Here is a 17842-nt window from a genome sequence, read left to right as displayed (position 1 = left end):
ACCAGGCTAGCGTTCCTCTATGAAGGGGTATTTATTTGAGGTGTGTAAGATGATTAAAGGAATCAATAAGAAATAGCTTCTCTTTATTTACCCTATGGTGGGAAGTATTCAGAACAAGGAGGCAGAACCTTAAAGTTGCAGCTGGAAGTTTAGGAGTGGGACAGACTAGGAAGTCAGCCATGTGAGGGAAAGAGTGTTGGAGCCTCTACCATCTCTATCTATAGCTCCAGACTACAACATGCACATAAAAAGTGCACTGTTGCCACAGCAACTTGCACTCCCTGAATGAACTATAACATACCACAGCACCTGTCCATGTCATTCATACATGTGATAAAATATAAAATTTCTTGACAGATATGACGATTTGGACCTGTGCTAGCCCCAGCAATCCACCCTCATTGCATTTTCCCCCATCCTTTAACAGCCCAGGTTTTGCTGCCAAAATAACTCCCTGTTTAATGGCATTTGCCATTATTAATATGCAAATCATCCAACAAATTTACGGTGAGGGGGATTTCCTACGAGTTACGAATCACCACGAGCTGCTGGATGATTATACCACTCTGCCATTAGCCTCGTGAAAACAGTAACTCGCCCTCAACCTCCTTGTGAGTTTGTAGAAGTTGCTGCATTTGCACATCAATTTCCCATTCAAGTCATACTTTAAGGTTGGTACTTAACAGCAAAAGAGTCTTTTAATGGCCAGGTTTATGTTCCTGTAATGCCACTCAACCTCTCCAGTCCAGAAAGGAAACAACTGAAATTGTGGAGGCTCATTCAAGCGGCTAGTAAATGCTTCTTGGAGATTTTTTTTTAAACTTAAATTAAAACTATTAAAATTATTTTCTTATTTTTCCAACTGTCTCCTTTTTCTCTCTCTTTTAAGGTACTTTTGAATTGTAGTCATTGTAGGGAATGCAGCAGCCAATTTGCACACAGCAAGTTCCCACAAACAGCCATATCACAATGACCAAATAATTGGCTTTATCGTGATGGTTACTGAGGGATAAATATTGTACAAGGAAAGAGTAATGTCTTATAGTCAATGGTCTATAAATATATCCCAGCATCTTAATCACTCATTGTGACTTAACACGCTGATCACTGAAATCACTGTGAAGCAGAAGTTCAGACTTCATAGGGTTAATCGCTGCATCTTCACTGAATCTTAGTTTCCCCTCTCCAGTCCCCTTGTTCAGCACCACTCTGATTGCAAACTACAAATCACATCAGTTACGTGTATCTTTCACACATTACTGCAATGATTGAATTACTCAATTGTAAAAGGCAAAGAATTTCTCCTGGGAGATTCCTGCAGTGATTTATCTAACATCGAGGAACCAATGAAGGATAGAAGTTATGCTACAGTTGTAAAAAGCTCTGGTATAGGTCCTTTTTAGCGCGCAGAATCACAGAACTTTCGCAGCACAGAAGGAGGCCATTTTGCCCATCGTGTCTGCACCCGCTCTCCGAAAGAGCAATTCTCCGAGTGCCATTCCTTCGCCTTTTCCCTGTAGCCTGGCACATTCTTCCTTTTCAGATAATAGTCAAATTCCCTCTTGAATGCTACAATTCCCCTCCACCACACTCTCAGGCAGTGCATTCCAGATCCTAACCACTTGCTGAGTGAAAAGAATTTCTCCTCATATCTCCATCGGTTTTTTTTGCCAATTACCTTAAAACTGTGCCCCCTGGTTCTCGATCCTTCCACCAATGGGAACAGTCTCTCCTGATCGACTCTGCCCAGACTCCTCATTATTTTGAACACCTCTATCAAATCTCCTCTCGACCTTCTCTTCTCTAAAGAAAACAGTCCTAACTTCTCTGATCTTGTTACATAACTCAAGTTCCTCATCCTGGGAACCATTCTTATGAATCTTTTCTGCATTCTCTCTTCACATTCTTCCTAAAGTGCATTCAGTTCTGGGCACTGCACCTCAGCAAGGATATATCTGGCCTTGGACTGGGGTGCAGCACAGATTCACCAGAATGAAATGGATTAAATCATCAGGGCAGTTTGCATGGTTTTGCATTGTATTCCCTTGTATAGAAGATTGAGGGATGAATTCGCAGAATCACCAGTGCAGAAGAGGCCTTTGGCCCATCGAGTCTGCACCGACATGTGAGAAATACCTGACACACCTACCTACCTAATCCCATTTACCAGCACTTGGCGCATAGCCTTGAATGTTATGACATGCCAAGTGCTCATCCAGGTACTTTTTAAAGGATGTGAGGCAACCTGTCTCCACCACTCTCCCAGGCAGTGCATTCCAGACTGTCACCACCCTTTGGGTAAAAAAGTTTTCCCTCACAAGCCCCCTAACCTCCTGCCCCTCACATTGAACTTCTGCCCCCTTGTGACTGACCCTTCAACTAAGGGGAACAGCTGCTCCCTATCCACCCTGTCCATGCCCCTCATAATCTTGTACACCTCGATCAGGTCGCCCCTCGGTCTTCTCTGCTCCAACAAAAACAACCCAAGTCTATCCAACCTCTCTTCCTAACTTAAATGTTTCATCCCAGGCAACATCCTGGTGAATCTCCTCTGCACCCCCTCCAGTGCAATCACATCCTTCCTATAATGTGGCGACCAGAACTGCACACAGTACTCCAGCTGTGGCCTCACTAAGGTTTATACAATTCCAACATGACCTCCCTACTTTTGTAATCTATGCCTCGATTGATAAAGGCAAGTGTCCCATATGCCTTTTTCATCACCCCACTAACATGCCCCTCTGCCTTCAGAGATCTATGGACACACACGCCAAGGTCCCTTTGTTCCTCAGAACTTCCTAGTGCCATGCCGTTCATTGAATACTTCCTTGTCAAATTAGTCCTTCCAAAGTGTATCACCTCACACTTTTCAGGGTTAAATTCCATCTGCCACTTATCTGCCCATTTGACCATCCCGTCTATATCTTCCTGTAGCCTAAGGCACTCAACCTCACTGTTAACCACCCGACCAATCTTTGTGTTATCGGCAAACTTACTAATCCTACCACCCATTGATTTAATTGAGGTGTTTAAGGTAACTAAAAGAGTTGATAAGGTAGATAGGGAAAAACTACTTTTTCTGATGGGTTAAGTCCAGATCAAGAGGGCATCACATTAAAATTAGAGACAGGCAGCTCAGGGGTGATGACAGGAAGCACTTTTTCACACTAACGGTAGTGGAAATTTGGAACTCTCACCCCATCCCCACCCCCATCACCCCCCCAACTCCCACCCCAAAAAAAACTGTTGCTGGGGACCAGTTGAACACTTCAACACTGATATCAATAGATTTTTGCTGGGTAAAGGTATTAAGGATTACAGAACCAAGGTAGGTAGATGGAGTTGAGATACAGATCATCCATGATCTCATTGAATGGCGATGCAACAGGCTTATGGGGCTGAATGGCCTCCTCCTGTTTCTACATTTCTGTTCAAATACAGAGGAGAAGAACTGCTGAGTCGGATGCTGTTCTCACCCCTGTATTATCCAGCAGAGCGAGCGGACAGAAATCAGAATCATAAGCCTTGATTAAACTCCACCTGAAGGACACAGAGACCAAATGTATTCCCTACTTCTCGGGTCTAACAACCAAATTAAGTTAGCACTCGAACACAGCTTCTATTGGGTCTGAATGGTTTAGTTCAATACTCCTGTGGGAGAAGCAGAAACAAACTTATCCATTGGCTCGCCCACATTTACAATGGCAGCCATTGCTGTCATCTTAACAGCATGTAATTACACCCTCCTGCCAGTGGAGATGCTGTGCCACCACTGTCAGGACAACAGAATCTATAATAATATTAAGCAGTTTTGTCAGTATTGATTGGACAGTTTAAGCGATGGGTCTATTGGTGGGTTTATTTGGATGGTGGTGCCTGGGTACACTCAGTACCCGACTGTTACAATAAAGTATGTTTATTATTATTCTTTCACAGGCTGTGGCCAGCATTTGTTGCCCATCCCTAATTGCCCTTGAGAAGGTGGTGGTGATATCTAATTAACCAACTGTCACCCCACAGGTACAGAACAGTGTTTCGCAGGACAACATCACTGAACATAAAACCCTTTGCAAGGGGGAGGGGGAAGAAATGGGAGATGGGGGTGAAAAAACAGCAGGTTGTGGGGTGGAAGAACAACAGGGAGGGTGGTGGGGAGGGAGCATGGGAGGTATGGAATGTGAGAATGGGATGAGATAAGAAGGGGTGGAATCTGGGATGGGATGGGAATGATATGAAAGGAGTGAGGAATGGCATGAGAGGGATGGCATGAAAAGGATGGAATGGCACAGAATGGGGATTTAAAGTATTGTTGCAATAAAGATACTAATTACACTGCCGATGTCTGCAAGTTAAACTTGATTTTGAAAGGGAATTGACTAAATGAAAGGTTGAAGGGATATACAGTAAATCAATCTGAAAGGAGGAAAGATTGGGCGCTGGGAACATTAATAATGCTAAGAAAAGATTAATATTTTGAGTGTAATCTGTCATCAGAAATGGAAAGAGAAAGAGCCAGAAAAAGCTTTGCTCTGAAGGTTCTTTCACACCACAGTGGCCTTTGGGAACAATTTTCTTTTATTATTTGTTCATGTGGGCGTCGCTGGCTAGGCCAGCATTTATTGCCCATCCACATTGCTGTGGGTCTGGAGTCACACGTAGGCCAAACGAGGTAAGGACGACAGATTTCCTTCCCCAAAGGACATTAGTGAGCCCAGATGGGTTTCTACAACAATCAACAATGGTTTCATGGTCATCATCAGATTTTTAATTCCAGGTTTCTTTTATTGAATTCAAATTTCATCATCTGCCATGGTGGGAATCAAACCCGGGTCCCCCAGAGCATTAACCTGGTCTCTGGAATACTAGTCCAGTGACAATACCACCGCCTCCTCTAAAAATGGAGGTGGAATGTTGCCAAGACCCAGAGGGAACACCCTGTATTCATTCGACAGCTGCCCTGGGATCTTTCATGTTCGCCTGAGCAGGCAGATGGACCCAAGGGTTAACGCCTCATTCCAAAGACATGCTCAGTACAACACTCTGAGCATCAACCTAAATTACGCACCCAGTTTCATGCCACAACCTCCTGCCTCAGAGAAGGGAGGAAGGCTACCAACTGAGCCATTTTTGTACCGGTGAGCGGGAAGATATTTGCAAAGGTTTCCGTACAATTACACCCTTAAAAATCACACTGAAGGACAAAGCTGGGATGCAATGATCTACGGAATGGGTCATTACAATTGTATTGGGCTGGTCTCAATTGCAATCCAGTCAGCTTTGAAGTCGCTGACTTGCAACTGGGCAAACTGACTTGCACTCGGCAATTCATAGCATTCATAGAATCACTGAATGATTACAGCACAGGAGGCTTTTTGGCCTAACGTCTCTGTGCCAGCTCTTGCCAAGAACAAATCAGCTCAGCCCACTCCCCAGCCCTTTCCCCACTTCCTGCAAATTTTTTCTTTTCAGGTGCTTAGCCAGCTCCCTTTCGAAAGCCGTCCTGCTTGAACTGGGACATTGTCAGTTCAACTGCAGGCTGCATCACAATCGAGCATGAGCCTATCTTCAGGCAATGTCCACACACTGGATTTTTCCAAGAGTCATCGCTGGTAGGTATGGGTGAATGAAACTGGAACTCACAGGCTGTAAATCAGAAGCAGGCAACAGAAGTCTCCCTCATGACTTTTACATATTCTACAAGCAACAGAATGAAAAGGTCAGCTTACCGTGATATGGGGACACCCCCTTATCCACAAAGGACAGGAATTCCTTGGCAGCATTCTGTACTGCTTCTTTCAAACCTTTCGTACTCATGGCCTGAGTGGTGAAGAAGTAAATTAAACACATCAGATGACAACGCAAGAGGCAGTCTTAATATCTACCCCAGGTGAAAAGCACCGAAACACCCCAGCTTGATTTCAGAAACAAGTGGTTAAAAAAGCACATGGTATCCTTGGCCTTATAGACACATGACATCTACACCTTTGTATTCTAGTCCTCTAGGTATAAAGGTCAGCACTCCAGCATTCTGAATCACCCTCAACCTTCTCGTTCTAAGAGATAAGAGCTGCAGTCTATTTAGTTAATAAGAATATTTTCTCAGTTTTGTTATCATCCTTGTGAATCTTTTTTTGCACCTTCTCCAGTGCCTCTATATTCTTTTAGTAGTACAAAGACCAGGATTGTGCACAGTACTCTTAGTGTGGTTCTACAAAGGTTCTATACAACTTTAACATAACTTCTCTGCTTTATATTCAAACGCTCAAGAAATGGAGCCCAGTACTAGGTTTGTTTTTCTCGGCTTTGTTAACCTGTTTTGCTACTTTTAGTGATTTGTGTTCTGTACTACTAGATCTCTTTGCTCCTCTACCCCATTCAGATTCTTATTTTCTGTACTGTATTGTCCTATGAGGGGAGATTGAGGAGACCTGTATTCTCTATGGTTCAGAAGAATGAGACATATAAAATTCATGCAGGGCTTGACAGGATAGATGCAGGAAAGGTGCTTGCCCAGTTGGGGGTTGCGGGGGCAGGGTGGGGGGTGTCTAGTCTCAGAATGAGGGGCAGGCCATTTAGGACTGAGATATGGAGGAATTTCTTCACTCAGAGGGTGGTAAATCTTTGGAATTCTCTACCCCAGAGGACTGCGGAGGTTCAGTCACTGAACATATTCAAGACTGAGATCAACAGATTTCTGGATATTAAAGATATCAAGGGGTATGGGGATACTGCAGGAAAATGTCATTTAGTAGAAGATCAGCCACGATCTTACTGAATGATGGAGCAGGTTCGAGGGGTCAAATGGCTTCATCTTGCTTCCATTTCCTGTGCGAGTGACTTCCTTCCTCTTCCTACAAAATGCACCATCTCACACTTACTTATATTCATTTTCCAAGTTTATTATTAAGGGATATGGGAACTGGACGGGGAAAGTCGAATTGAGGCAGATCAGCCATAGTCTTAATGAATGGTGGAGCAGGCACGAGATGCTGAGGAGCCTACGTCTATTTTTTATGTCAGCTCAGTTGGTTAGATGGCACCAACAGCACAGGTTCAATCCCCGTACCAGCTGTGATGGTTCATGGAGGCCTGTCTCCTCAACTTGCCCCACACTTGCGGAGTGATGCCCTTTAGGCTATATATAACAAATTGTCTCCCTCCAATAGAGAGAAATGCCTATCGTCATTTGTGGACTATGGTTAATTACAAGAACATAAGAAATAGGTGCAGGAGTAAACCACATGGCTCGTCGAACCTGCCCTGCCATTCAGTACGATCATGGCTGATCTCGGGCTTCAACTCCACTTTCCTGCCTGCTCCCCAAATCCCTTAATTCCCTGAGAGACCAAAAATCTGTCAATCAAAGCCTTAAATGTATTCAGTGATGGAGCATTCACAATCCTCTGAGATAGAGAATTCCAAAGATTCACCAGTCTTTGAGTGAATTAATTTCTCCTCAACACAGTCCTAAATGCCTTATCCTGAGACTGTGCCCCCATGTTTTAGGTTCCCAGTGGAAATAATCTGTGTCCACCCTATCAAGCCCCTTCAGAATTTTGTAGGTTTCAATGAGATAGTCTCTCATTCTTCTCCAGAAAATGTAAGTCCAATTTACTCAGCCTCTCATCATAGAACAACTCCCTCATTGCAGGAACCAATCTAGTGAACCTTCACTGTACTGCCTCCAATGTAAGAATATCTTTCTTAAATGTAGAAACCAAAACTGCTCAGAGTACTCCAGGTGTGGTCTCAAGAAAACCCAATTACTACTTACCAATGACCAATACTATTTCTACCTTGCACGAGGCTTTCAGTGGAGCAAGTCTGTCCACATATGGAAGTTGTAAGTATTCGAGTCTTGTACGGACTATGGTAGTATGGTAGTTGGGAAATGTTAAGAGACAAATTGTTTGTTATGAAGACAATTGGGATGCACCTCCATGGAGGTGAGAGTTCTATTTGAGACTGGTGAAGGTTGCGAGATCCAGAACATCAATAGAAGCACTAAAACAGAGCTGCTAAAGGCAAAGAAATGGTAATTATTTGTCAAGTCTTGAAAAACTTGAAGAAACTGTCTGAATAATTAAGGATTTTGATTGCCCTCACTGTCTGTCTCTCAACTTGATGACATCTACTCAGGGTCATGAGTTGCTGCCACAGCTCTTCATGTGACTGAGCAGGTCGATTGTCAACCCACAGACTTTTGAGCACTCGGGACAAGGGGTACCACGAGCTAGTGGGATCTGGAGTGCAGGATTTTCTTCCTTGTCTTTCCTTCTTTGCCGCCTCATTGATAAGACAATATGGCTTCATGGGCAAGTTGTCGCCATTTTGAATGATTGGTAGCGAGCAATAATCTCAATGCTGCCAAGCTTCAAGGAGAGCTCAGGGTGCCTTTGAAGTGTTTCCTTTGTCCCTTCCTTTGCCCTACTGAAGAGCATGAAGGAGGTTGCGATAACAGCCCATCCTGCTCCTATGTTCCTATAACATGATTGGTCACTGCATGCCAACTCTGCTGCATCAACCATTCTCTGATTCTAAGAAGGTGTTAGAGGGGACAGAGATCCAGGGAATTCCTTAATTAATCAGGCATCACAGTAGAGTTCAAGTCTGTCCTTACACAAAGTCCCCAAGTGTCTTTTGCCAGCAGGAGTCACTCAAACAATCAAATGTGGGCACAGTCGAGATATCTTTTGTTAGCCATGACTCAGTTGGTAGCACTTTCGTCTGAGTCAGAAGATTGTAGGTTCCAACTTTAAGACTTGAGCACAAAATCAAGACTGACACTCCAGTGCAGTACTGAGGAAGTGCTGCACTGTTGGAGGTGCCATCTTTAGCATGAGATATTAAACCAAGGTCCTATCTGCCCTCCTAGATGGACGCAAAAGATCCTTTTGCATTATTTCGAAGAAGAGCAGGGGAGTTCTCCCCAGTGTTCTGGCCAATGTTTTCCCCTTGATCAACATGACAAAAATAGTTCATCTTGCTGTTGTCACACTGTTGTTTGTGGGAGCTTGCTGTGTGCAAATTAGCTACATTACAACAGTGGCTATACTTCAAAAGGGTCTCATTGGCTGTGAAGCTTCCAGTGCTCATGGAAGGTGCTATATAAATGCAAGTCTTTTTTCTTTCCTATGGTCAAGCTGTCCAGTTCCTACCCCATCCGAGAGTCAGTCCAGATTACCCGCCCTGACTGCAGCCACAAGCTTTGCTTACGATCTGCAAGCAGGCACAGCCCTGAAATGAAAATAAACACTAATTAACTTGATGACCTGAAAAACCAGCTCCAGTACTTTTTTAAATAAAAGCTTTCACCTCCACCCATCTCCAGATGGTTTGCTGCTTCAGTTTCACTTTGGGCTTTTCATTTTGTCTAAGTTGGCTAAGATAGACTGGGGAACTTTATTAAAAGGCATGATGATGGATAGGCAATGACTAATATTTAAGGAAAGAATGTATGCATTGCAACAGTTATATAGTCCTATCTGGCGCAAAAACATAACAGGAAAACTGGCCCAACCATGGCCAACAAAAGAAACTAAGGATAGTATTAGATCCAAAAGGAGTCATATAATGTTGCTAGAAAAAGTAGCAAGCCTGAGGATTGGGAACAGTTTAGAATTCAGCAAAGGAGGACCAAGAGATTGATTAAGAAGGGAAAATAGAGTATGAGGGCAAGCTAGCAAGGAACATAAAAGAGGACTGCAAAAGCTTCTATAACTACATAAGAAGAAAAAGATTAGTTAAGATAAATAAGTCCGAAACAGGAGAATTTATAAAAGAGAACAAGAATATGGCAGAGCAATTAAACAACTACTTCAGTTCTGTCTTCATGGAGAAGACACAAATAACTTCCCAGAAATACTAGGGAACCAAAGATCTAGTGAGAAGGAGGAATTGAAGAGAATTAGTATTATTAAAAAACAGTGCTAGCGGAATTAATGGGACTGAAAGCCAATAAATCCCCAGGGCCTGACAATCTATATCCCAGGGTACTAAAGGAGGTGGCCCTGGAAATAGTGGATGTGTTGGTTGTCATCTTCCAAAATTCTGTAGATTCTGGGACAGTCCCGGAGGATCGGAGGGTGACAAATGTAACCCCAATATTTAAAAAAGGAGGGAGAAAACAGCGAATTACAGACTGGTTAGCTTAACCTCAGTAATAGGGAAAATGCTAGAGTCTATTATAAAGGATGTGATAACAGGACATTTAGAAAATATCAACGGGATTAGACAAAGTCAACATGGATTTATGAAGGGGAAATCATGTTTGACAAACCTACTGGAGTTTTCTTGACGACATAACTAGCAGAATAGGTAAGGGAGAAGCAGTGGATGTGGTGTATTTGGATTTTCAGAAAGCTTTTAAAAAAGTCCCACATAAAATGTTAGTGTGCAAAATTAAAGCACACAGGATTGGGGGTAATATATTGGCACGGATTGAGAATTAGTTAACTGACAGGAAACAGAGAGTAGGAAAAATTGGTCATTTTTGGGAATGGCAGGTGGTGACTAGTGAGGTACCTCAGGGATCAGTGCTTGGGCCCCAGCTATTCACAATATATATCAACGATTTGGATGAGGGAACCAAATGTAATATTTCCAAGTTTGCCAACAACACAAATCTAGGTGGGAACGTGAGTGGTGAGGAGGATGTTAAGAGGCTTCAAGGCAATTTATATAAGTTGAGTGAGTGGGCAAATACATGGCAGATGCAGTACAAGTGTGAAGTTATCCATTTTGGTAGGAAAAACAGAATGGCAGAGTATTATTTAAATGGTGATAGATTGGGAAATGTTGATATACAAAAGGACCTGGGTGTCCTTGTACACTAATCACTGAAAGTAAGCATGAGGTGCAGCAAGCAGTTAAGAAGGCAAATGGTATGTTGGCCTTCATTATAAGAGGACTTGAGTACAAGAGCAAGAATGTCTTTCTGCATCTGTAGAGGGCCTTAGTCAGATCACACCTGGAGTACTGTGTACAGTTTTGGTCTCCTTATCCAAGAAAGGATATACTTGCCATAGAGGGAGTGCAGCGAAGGTTCACCAGAGTGATTCCTGGGATGGCAGGATTGTCATATGAGGAGAGATTGGGCTGACTAGGTGTACATTCACTGGAGATTAGAAGGATGAGAGGGGATCTCAGTGAAATGTATAAAATTTTGAAAAGGCTGGATAGACTGGATGCAGGGATGTTTCCTGTGGCTGGTTGGGGGCGGGGGTCTAGAACAAGGGGTCACAGACTCAGGATATGGGGTAAGCCATTTCAGACTGAGAATGAGGAGAAACTTCTTCACTCAGAGGTTGGTGAACCTGTGAAATTCTCTACCACAAGGGGCTGTGGAGACCAAGTCACTGAATATATTTAAGAAGGAAGTCGATAGATTTCTAGACTCTAAAGGCATCAAGGGGTATGGGGAGAGTGCGAGAGTGTGGTGTTGATATAGAGGATCAGCCATGATCATATTGAATGGTGGAGCAGGCTCGGAGGGCCGAATGACCAAATCCTGCTTCTATTTTTCTATGTCTATGTTTCTATGTTTTCTATTGCGGCATCATTGCAATTAAGAACGGAAAGAAAGACTTGGAATAATGTAGCGCCTTTCACCAACTCAGGATGCCCCGAAGCGCTTTACAGCCAGTGAAATATTTTTGAAGGTGCTGTCACTGCTATAACGAGGGAAAATTGGCACAGCAAGATTCCACAAACAGCAATGATATAGTGACCAGGTAATCTGTTTTGGTGAACATTAGTAGTAGAAGCAAGGGTAGACCAAACAACCCCTAGAACTTGCACTGCAGATATTCATTGAGGGCTAAATATTGGCCCAGGACACCAGGCAAATCTCCCCTGCTCTTCCTCCAACATAGTGTTGTGGGATCTTTGATGTCCTCCCCATAAGGCAGAAGAGATCTCATTTTAAAGTCTCAATTAGCTTTAACATGCCCAAGGCTAGGTGACTGGGAGGAGAGGTGGATGTAGGAACAGTGTTTTCCTGATCACTTCCTGTAACCTCCGTAGACAAGTACACAACTGGTCGCCAACTGTCCCTCGCAGACCAATAACCTGTCATTCACCAACTAAAGCTAGGCATGAAAGATGCTGCTACTACCTGTAAAACTGTGTGTGATCTTGTGGAAAAATGTTTCAAGAGGGGACAAGTTTAGTCAGGGAAGTGAAAGTATGGTAAAGTATTGTCACAGTTTGGGCTCTCCGCATACCAACTTAATCTCATTTCAGCTGGACATTTTCTGTATGCAGACAATAGTCTCCCATAGATTTATTGCCAGATCATAGAAAATTCTTACTGAAGCACAGGAGGGATGCCTGGCACCTGGCACCTCAGAAGGCAAAAACATACTACACTGAGTATCTCCTACATTACAAGACCTGGGAGCTTGGGGAGCCTATAGTTGGTTCCCTGTTGCTTCCTCAACGGCAACACGTCAGCCAATCAGTTGACTTGCCATAGAACCATAAAAAAAGTTACAGCACAGGAGGAGGCCATTCGGCCCATGTTTTCCATGCCAGCCCATGGACACCCAGGCGCCCTTTCTAATCCCACCTTCCTGCACCCAGCCCATAGCCCTACAACTTACAGCACTTTAGGTGCAAATCCAGGTACTTTTTAAAAGAGTTTTGAGTTTCTGCCTCTACCACCAACTTGGGCCGCGAATTCCAGACACCCACTACCCTCTGCGTAAAAAAAGTTCTTCCTCTTGTCCTCTTGTCCCCCCCTACACCTTCTGCCACTTATCTTGGAATCTATGCCCCCCTGGTTCGAGAATTCTCCGCCAAGGGAAACAATTTTATCCTGTCCACTCTATCTAATCCCCTCATAATTTTGTACACCTCAATCAAGCCACCTCTCGGCCCTCTTGGTTCTAAGGAAAACAACCCCAACCCATCCAATCTCTCCCGGAAGCTACGCTTTTCCGACCAATCAGCACCTTTGTCTCCCGCGGTATAAATTGTTCCCTTTAAAAATTTGGTATTCTTGTGTTTGTCCGGAGGGTTGGAAGACAAGAGGCTTCAAGCTGCAGGTCCCCCCACCACCACTGCCCCCCCCCCCACCCCCACCACCCCCCCCCCCAACCTTCTCACACCAGTGGACTATTTGGATACCGACTACGCTTCAAAGGGAAAGTACTTGGTGGGTGGGGAGGCCCGTTGGGCCTGGCCTGAGGTTGGGGGGGAGGGGAAAGGCGCTATATCAAGGCAACTCATCCTTCCTCCCCCCCCCCCCCTCCCCAGACAGATCTGGAAGGATGGGAGGGGTTGGGGGGAATTTATCCGTCTCCCTGGGCTGACAGCTTCACTAACCATGATCCTGCGGCCCAGGGTTTGAGGATAGGCCCGAGCTGAGCAGGGATGGGGGAGGGGGTTAGAGTCCCAGGTACCGGGGCCCGGGGCCCGGGGCCCGGGGCCCGCGCGTCGGTCACCGGCCTTTGCCCAACCCCCGCCGCCCGGCCCGAGGTTACGGGGAAGGCTCGAGCCGGGTTTGGGGGGGGGGGGGGTGGCCTGGGGGGTGGGGGGGGATTTCAGCCCGGGCTCTGGTGTTTCCCCCTTCCTTCCCCCCCCCCCCCCCCCCCCGGGGCCCTGAGGCCGAGGCCGAGGCCTGGGCCTGGCGCTCCTACCTGCATGGCTCCCGTCTCCCCGGCACCGCCGCCCCGCAGCGCCGCCCGCAGCCCGGGAGGAGGAACTGCAGCACCACCACCAACCGCACCACCCCACCCCCCCCCCCCACCCCGCACCGAGCCCCGCCCACCTGTCAATCACTCCCATGGCGGGGGGAGGGGCGGTCACCCACTGGGAGAGGGGCGGTCACCCACTGGGAGAGGGGCGGTCACCCACTGGAGGTAGGGCGGTCACCCACTGGAGGTAGGGCGGTCACCCACTGGGAGAGGGGCGGTCACCCACTGGGAGAGGGGCGGTCACCCACTGGAGGTAGGGCGGTCACCCACTGGGAAAATGGCGGTCACCCACTGGAGGTAGGGCGGTCACCCACTGGGAGAGGGGCGGTCACCCACTGGCAGTAGGGCGGTCACCCACTGGAGGTAGGGCGGTCACCCACTGGGAAAATGGCGGTCACCCACTGGAGGTAGGGCGGTCACCCACTGGGAGAGGGGCGGTCACCCACTGGGAAAATGGCGGTCACCCACTGGGAAAATGGCGGTCACCCACTGGAGGTAGGGCGGTCACCCACTGGAGGTAGGGCGGTCACCCACTGGGAGAGTGGCGGTCACCCACTGGCAGTAGGGCGGTCACCCACTGGGAAAATGGCGGTCACCCACTGGAGGTAGGGCGGTCACCCACTGGAGGTACGGTGGTCACCCACTGGGAAAATGGCGGTCACCCACTGGCAGTAGGGCGGTCACCCACTGGGAAAATGGCGGTCACCCACTGGGAAAATGGCGGTCACCCACTGGAGGTAGGGCGGTCACCCACTGGGAGAGGGGCGGTCACCCACTGGGTGAGAGGCAGTTACTCACTGGGAGAGTGGCAGTCACCCACTGGGAGAGGGGCGGTCACCCACTGGGAGAGGGGCGGTCACCCACTGGAGGTAGGGCAGTCACCCACTGGGAGAGGGGCGGTCACCCACTGGAGGTAGGGCAGTCACCCACTGGGAGAGGGGCGGTCACCCACTGGAGATAGGGCAGTCACCCACTGGGAAAATGGCGGTCACCCACTGGAGGTAGGGCTGTCACCCACTGGGAGAGGGGCGGTCACCCACTGGGAAAATGGCGGTCACCCACTGGAGGTAGGGCTGTCACCCACTGGGAGAGGGGCGGTCACCCAGTGGGAGAGGGGCAGTCACCCACTGGAGGTAGGGCAGTCACCCACTGGGAAAATGGCGGTCACCCACTGGAGGTAGGGCTGTCACCCACTGGGAGAGTGGCGGTCACCCACTGGGAGAGAGGTGGTCACTCCCTCACTCACTGGACGAGAGATGCCACTTTTACTCTTGCAGGGAGAGCAATGGTCACTTGGAGCGAGAGAATATAAGAACAAAAGAAATAGGAGCAGGAATAGGACATATAAATTTTCCCCTTTCTCTGCTTTTTAGTTCAAAGCTCTTCTCTACTGTCCTATTATTCTGTGATTTGACAGGACATTAGATCCCAGCCCAGATTGAGTGAAGACTTTCCTACTGGAACAGCTCTCTTTCCTCCCCAGTACTTCTGCTAGAATCTTGAATCAAAATCCCTTGTCTTCCACCCCAATCTTTGACTCAACGCCCGGCTCTGTTTGACCCTATGCCAATTTGCAAATTGGTCATTGCATCCAGAGTGTATTATTTTGGGGTTAAAAGCAAAATACTGCGGATGCTGGAAATCTGAAACAAAAACAAAAATGCTGGAAAAATTCAGTAGGTCTGACAGCATCTGTGGAGTCCATATGCCTCTTCTTCACAGCTAAAGAGAAATACAAATGTGGTGAAATATATACTGTTTAAGGAGGGTGGAACAGGTGAAGCTGGATAGAAGGCCAACGATAGCAGTGCTGCTTCCGATGCGGTCTCCTCTACATTGGAGAGACCAAACGCTGACTGGGTGACCGCTTTGCAGAACACCTTCAGTCTGTCCGCAAGCATGACCCAGACCTCCCTGTCACTTGCCATTTCAACACTCCACCCTGCTCTCATGCCCACATGTCTGTCCTTGGCCTGCTGCAGTGAAGCTCAATGCAAACTGGACGAACAGCACCTCATCTTCCAACTAGGCACTTTACAGCCTTCTGGACTTAACACTGAGTTCAACAACTTCAGACCATGAACTCATTCCTCCATCCTCACCCCTTTTTGATCCTCTCTTTTCAATATTCACTTTTTAAATTTTTTATTTATTTATTTTTTCCACTTATTTGCATTATTATTATTATTTTTAAAATCTGTTTCCATTTTTATTCATTGTTTTATCCCCATCTTTTAGCCTATTTTATCTTTTCTCCCACACCGTCCCCTCCCCCCACCCCACCCCCACTAGGGCCTCTGTCACTTGCTCATCCTGCTTTCTACCCTTAATGTCACCATCAGCACCTCCTTTAGCCGGTATCACCACCATCAACACCCCTTTGACCTTCTGTTTGTGACATCTTTCACAATCTCTCCTCTGCCTCCACCTATCACTGGAGTCCTTCTCTTTAGCTCTGAAGAAGAGTCATATGGACTCGAAACATTAACTCTGTCCTTCTCTCCACAGATGCTGTCCGACCTGCTGAGTTTTTCCAGCATTTTTCGTTGTTGTTGTTGTTATTATTTTGGAGGTTCTGCTTACTAACTGGCTCCTCAAGCTTTCTCAGCAAAACCTTATTTCTTATTCTACCTATGTTGTTGGACCGTGACAACTGGATCATCTCCCTCCCACTCCAAGTTCTTCTCCAGCCATGTGGAGATATCTTTAACCCTGGTGCTGGGCAGGGAACCCAACTTTCGGAACTCCCAGTCACGGCTGCAGAGAGCAGTATCTATTCCCCTATTCTGTTGCATTTCACTGCTACGTTCCTCTTCACTCCCCCCACTTGAATGGCACCCTCTACCGTGGTGCTGCAGTTTGTGTACTGATCCATACAGGCAGCAAGAACCTCGTATCTGTTGGCTAAGAGGCCGAACCCGGGACCTCTTTATCTCAAACATACACTCCTGTCCCTGACCACTGACCAATCCTGTACCTGTACCACTTCCTAACCCAAGGATTGTGACTACGTGCTGGGGCATAGCGTCCAGTAACTCTCGCCTTCCCTGATGCCCTCACAATGCCTGCACCTTGGACTCCCGCTCAACAGCTCTGAGCTGAAATTCCTGAAGAGACAGACACCCTCTGCGGACGTGGTTGTCTGGGATCGCACTGCTCTCTGCAAACTCCCACATGCTGCACGTGTGGCAGACTGCCTGCTTGGCTATCCCTATATAACCCTGGTTAATGTAGTTAAGTAGTGAAAGTCTATATTTACTCAACTTATTTTATCATTTATAGCCTTTTAACACATTACTTGATCCTACTTTGAGTTATAGGTAAATTAAATGAATTATTTACCCGCAAGACGAACCACTGAAGATATGAAGCAAAAAGCAGGACCTTGCTCCCACACTGCACCAAATTCCCAATTCCTCCACTCTGTTAGCGATGTCCTCTTGTTTACGAACACTCGGTGCACCAGCAGGTACTGTTTACTTTCATTAAACCCTAAGGAGCTTCACCCAAACTACAAGTGACCCTCAGCTTCCGGCGCAGAGTCAGGTCAGGCAATCACTTCCAGCTGACTGATTGAGTGATAACTGTTGTTTACCACGTACATAGGCCTCCCAGTAAATGTTGATTAACCTACAGTTTCTTTTCCAGTTTTTGAAGATTTACATTAAACGCAAGAAGTTAAACAAAATTGCAGTTAATGCAGTATTGCACCCAATACTACTTAGCTGAGAGTTCCACATTTATCAAATTCCCAACTTCTACTCCCCCTGTTCACACCCACTCTACGTGAGCACCGGTACTCAGTGACTGTAAGGCTGTTATGAACTGGTCCACCTACTCGAACTCAGTCGCAGCAGGAATTTCCCAGGAGGAGAGCAGCAGAAACGTTTTAGGGATGTCCCCAAAGCGTCCATGAAGAGGTCAAACATCCCCGGCGGCTCATGGGAGACCCTGGCCTGTGACTGACCAAAATGGGGACGTTTTATTTGGAAAACAGTGATCAGAGAGTTAGACTTTGTCAGGAATGTGCAGAAGCGGAGTCGAGGCATTGGAGGAAGCGCAAAAATCTCCAAACAACCCATCTACCCAACCCCTTCAAACACCACCTGCCCCGCAGATCATGCATTGGATTATCAGCCACCTCA

At 46.5% G+C, this 17842-nt stretch overlaps 1 protein-coding gene across 5 annotated transcripts in view; it reads right to left on the bottom strand.

Annotated features, from left to right (window-relative positions):
- The window catches only part of LOC121284957 (aspartyl aminopeptidase), a 58388-nt gene extending 41330 nt beyond the window's left edge, over positions 1 to 17058 (bottom strand). For 2 of the 5 annotated variants that reach the window (XM_041200943.1, XM_041200946.1), the window contains exons 1-2: positions 13641 to 13689; positions 5727 to 5817 (exon numbers count right to left, since the gene is read on the bottom strand). In XM_041200943.1, the coding sequence (XP_041056877.1) occupies positions 5727 to 5817; positions 13641 to 13646 (97 nt within the window). In that variant the 5' untranslated portion in view covers positions 13647 to 13689. Of the gene's footprint in view, positions 1 to 5726; positions 5818 to 7774; positions 8019 to 8620; positions 9288 to 13640; positions 13690 to 17039 lie in introns of those variants that run through there. The other 3 variants (XM_041200944.1, XM_041200945.1, XM_041200947.1) reach the window with 3 other exon arrangements.
- Positions 17059 to 17842: the final 784 nt, after the last annotated feature.

Source organism: Carcharodon carcharias, chromosome 12 (assembly GCF_017639515.1).
Source record: "Carcharodon carcharias isolate sCarCar2 chromosome 12, sCarCar2.pri, whole genome shotgun sequence".
NCBI lineage: Eukaryota > Metazoa > Chordata > Chondrichthyes > Lamniformes > Lamnidae > Carcharodon > Carcharodon carcharias.
This window is presented reverse-complemented; position numbering and strand designations above follow the sequence as displayed.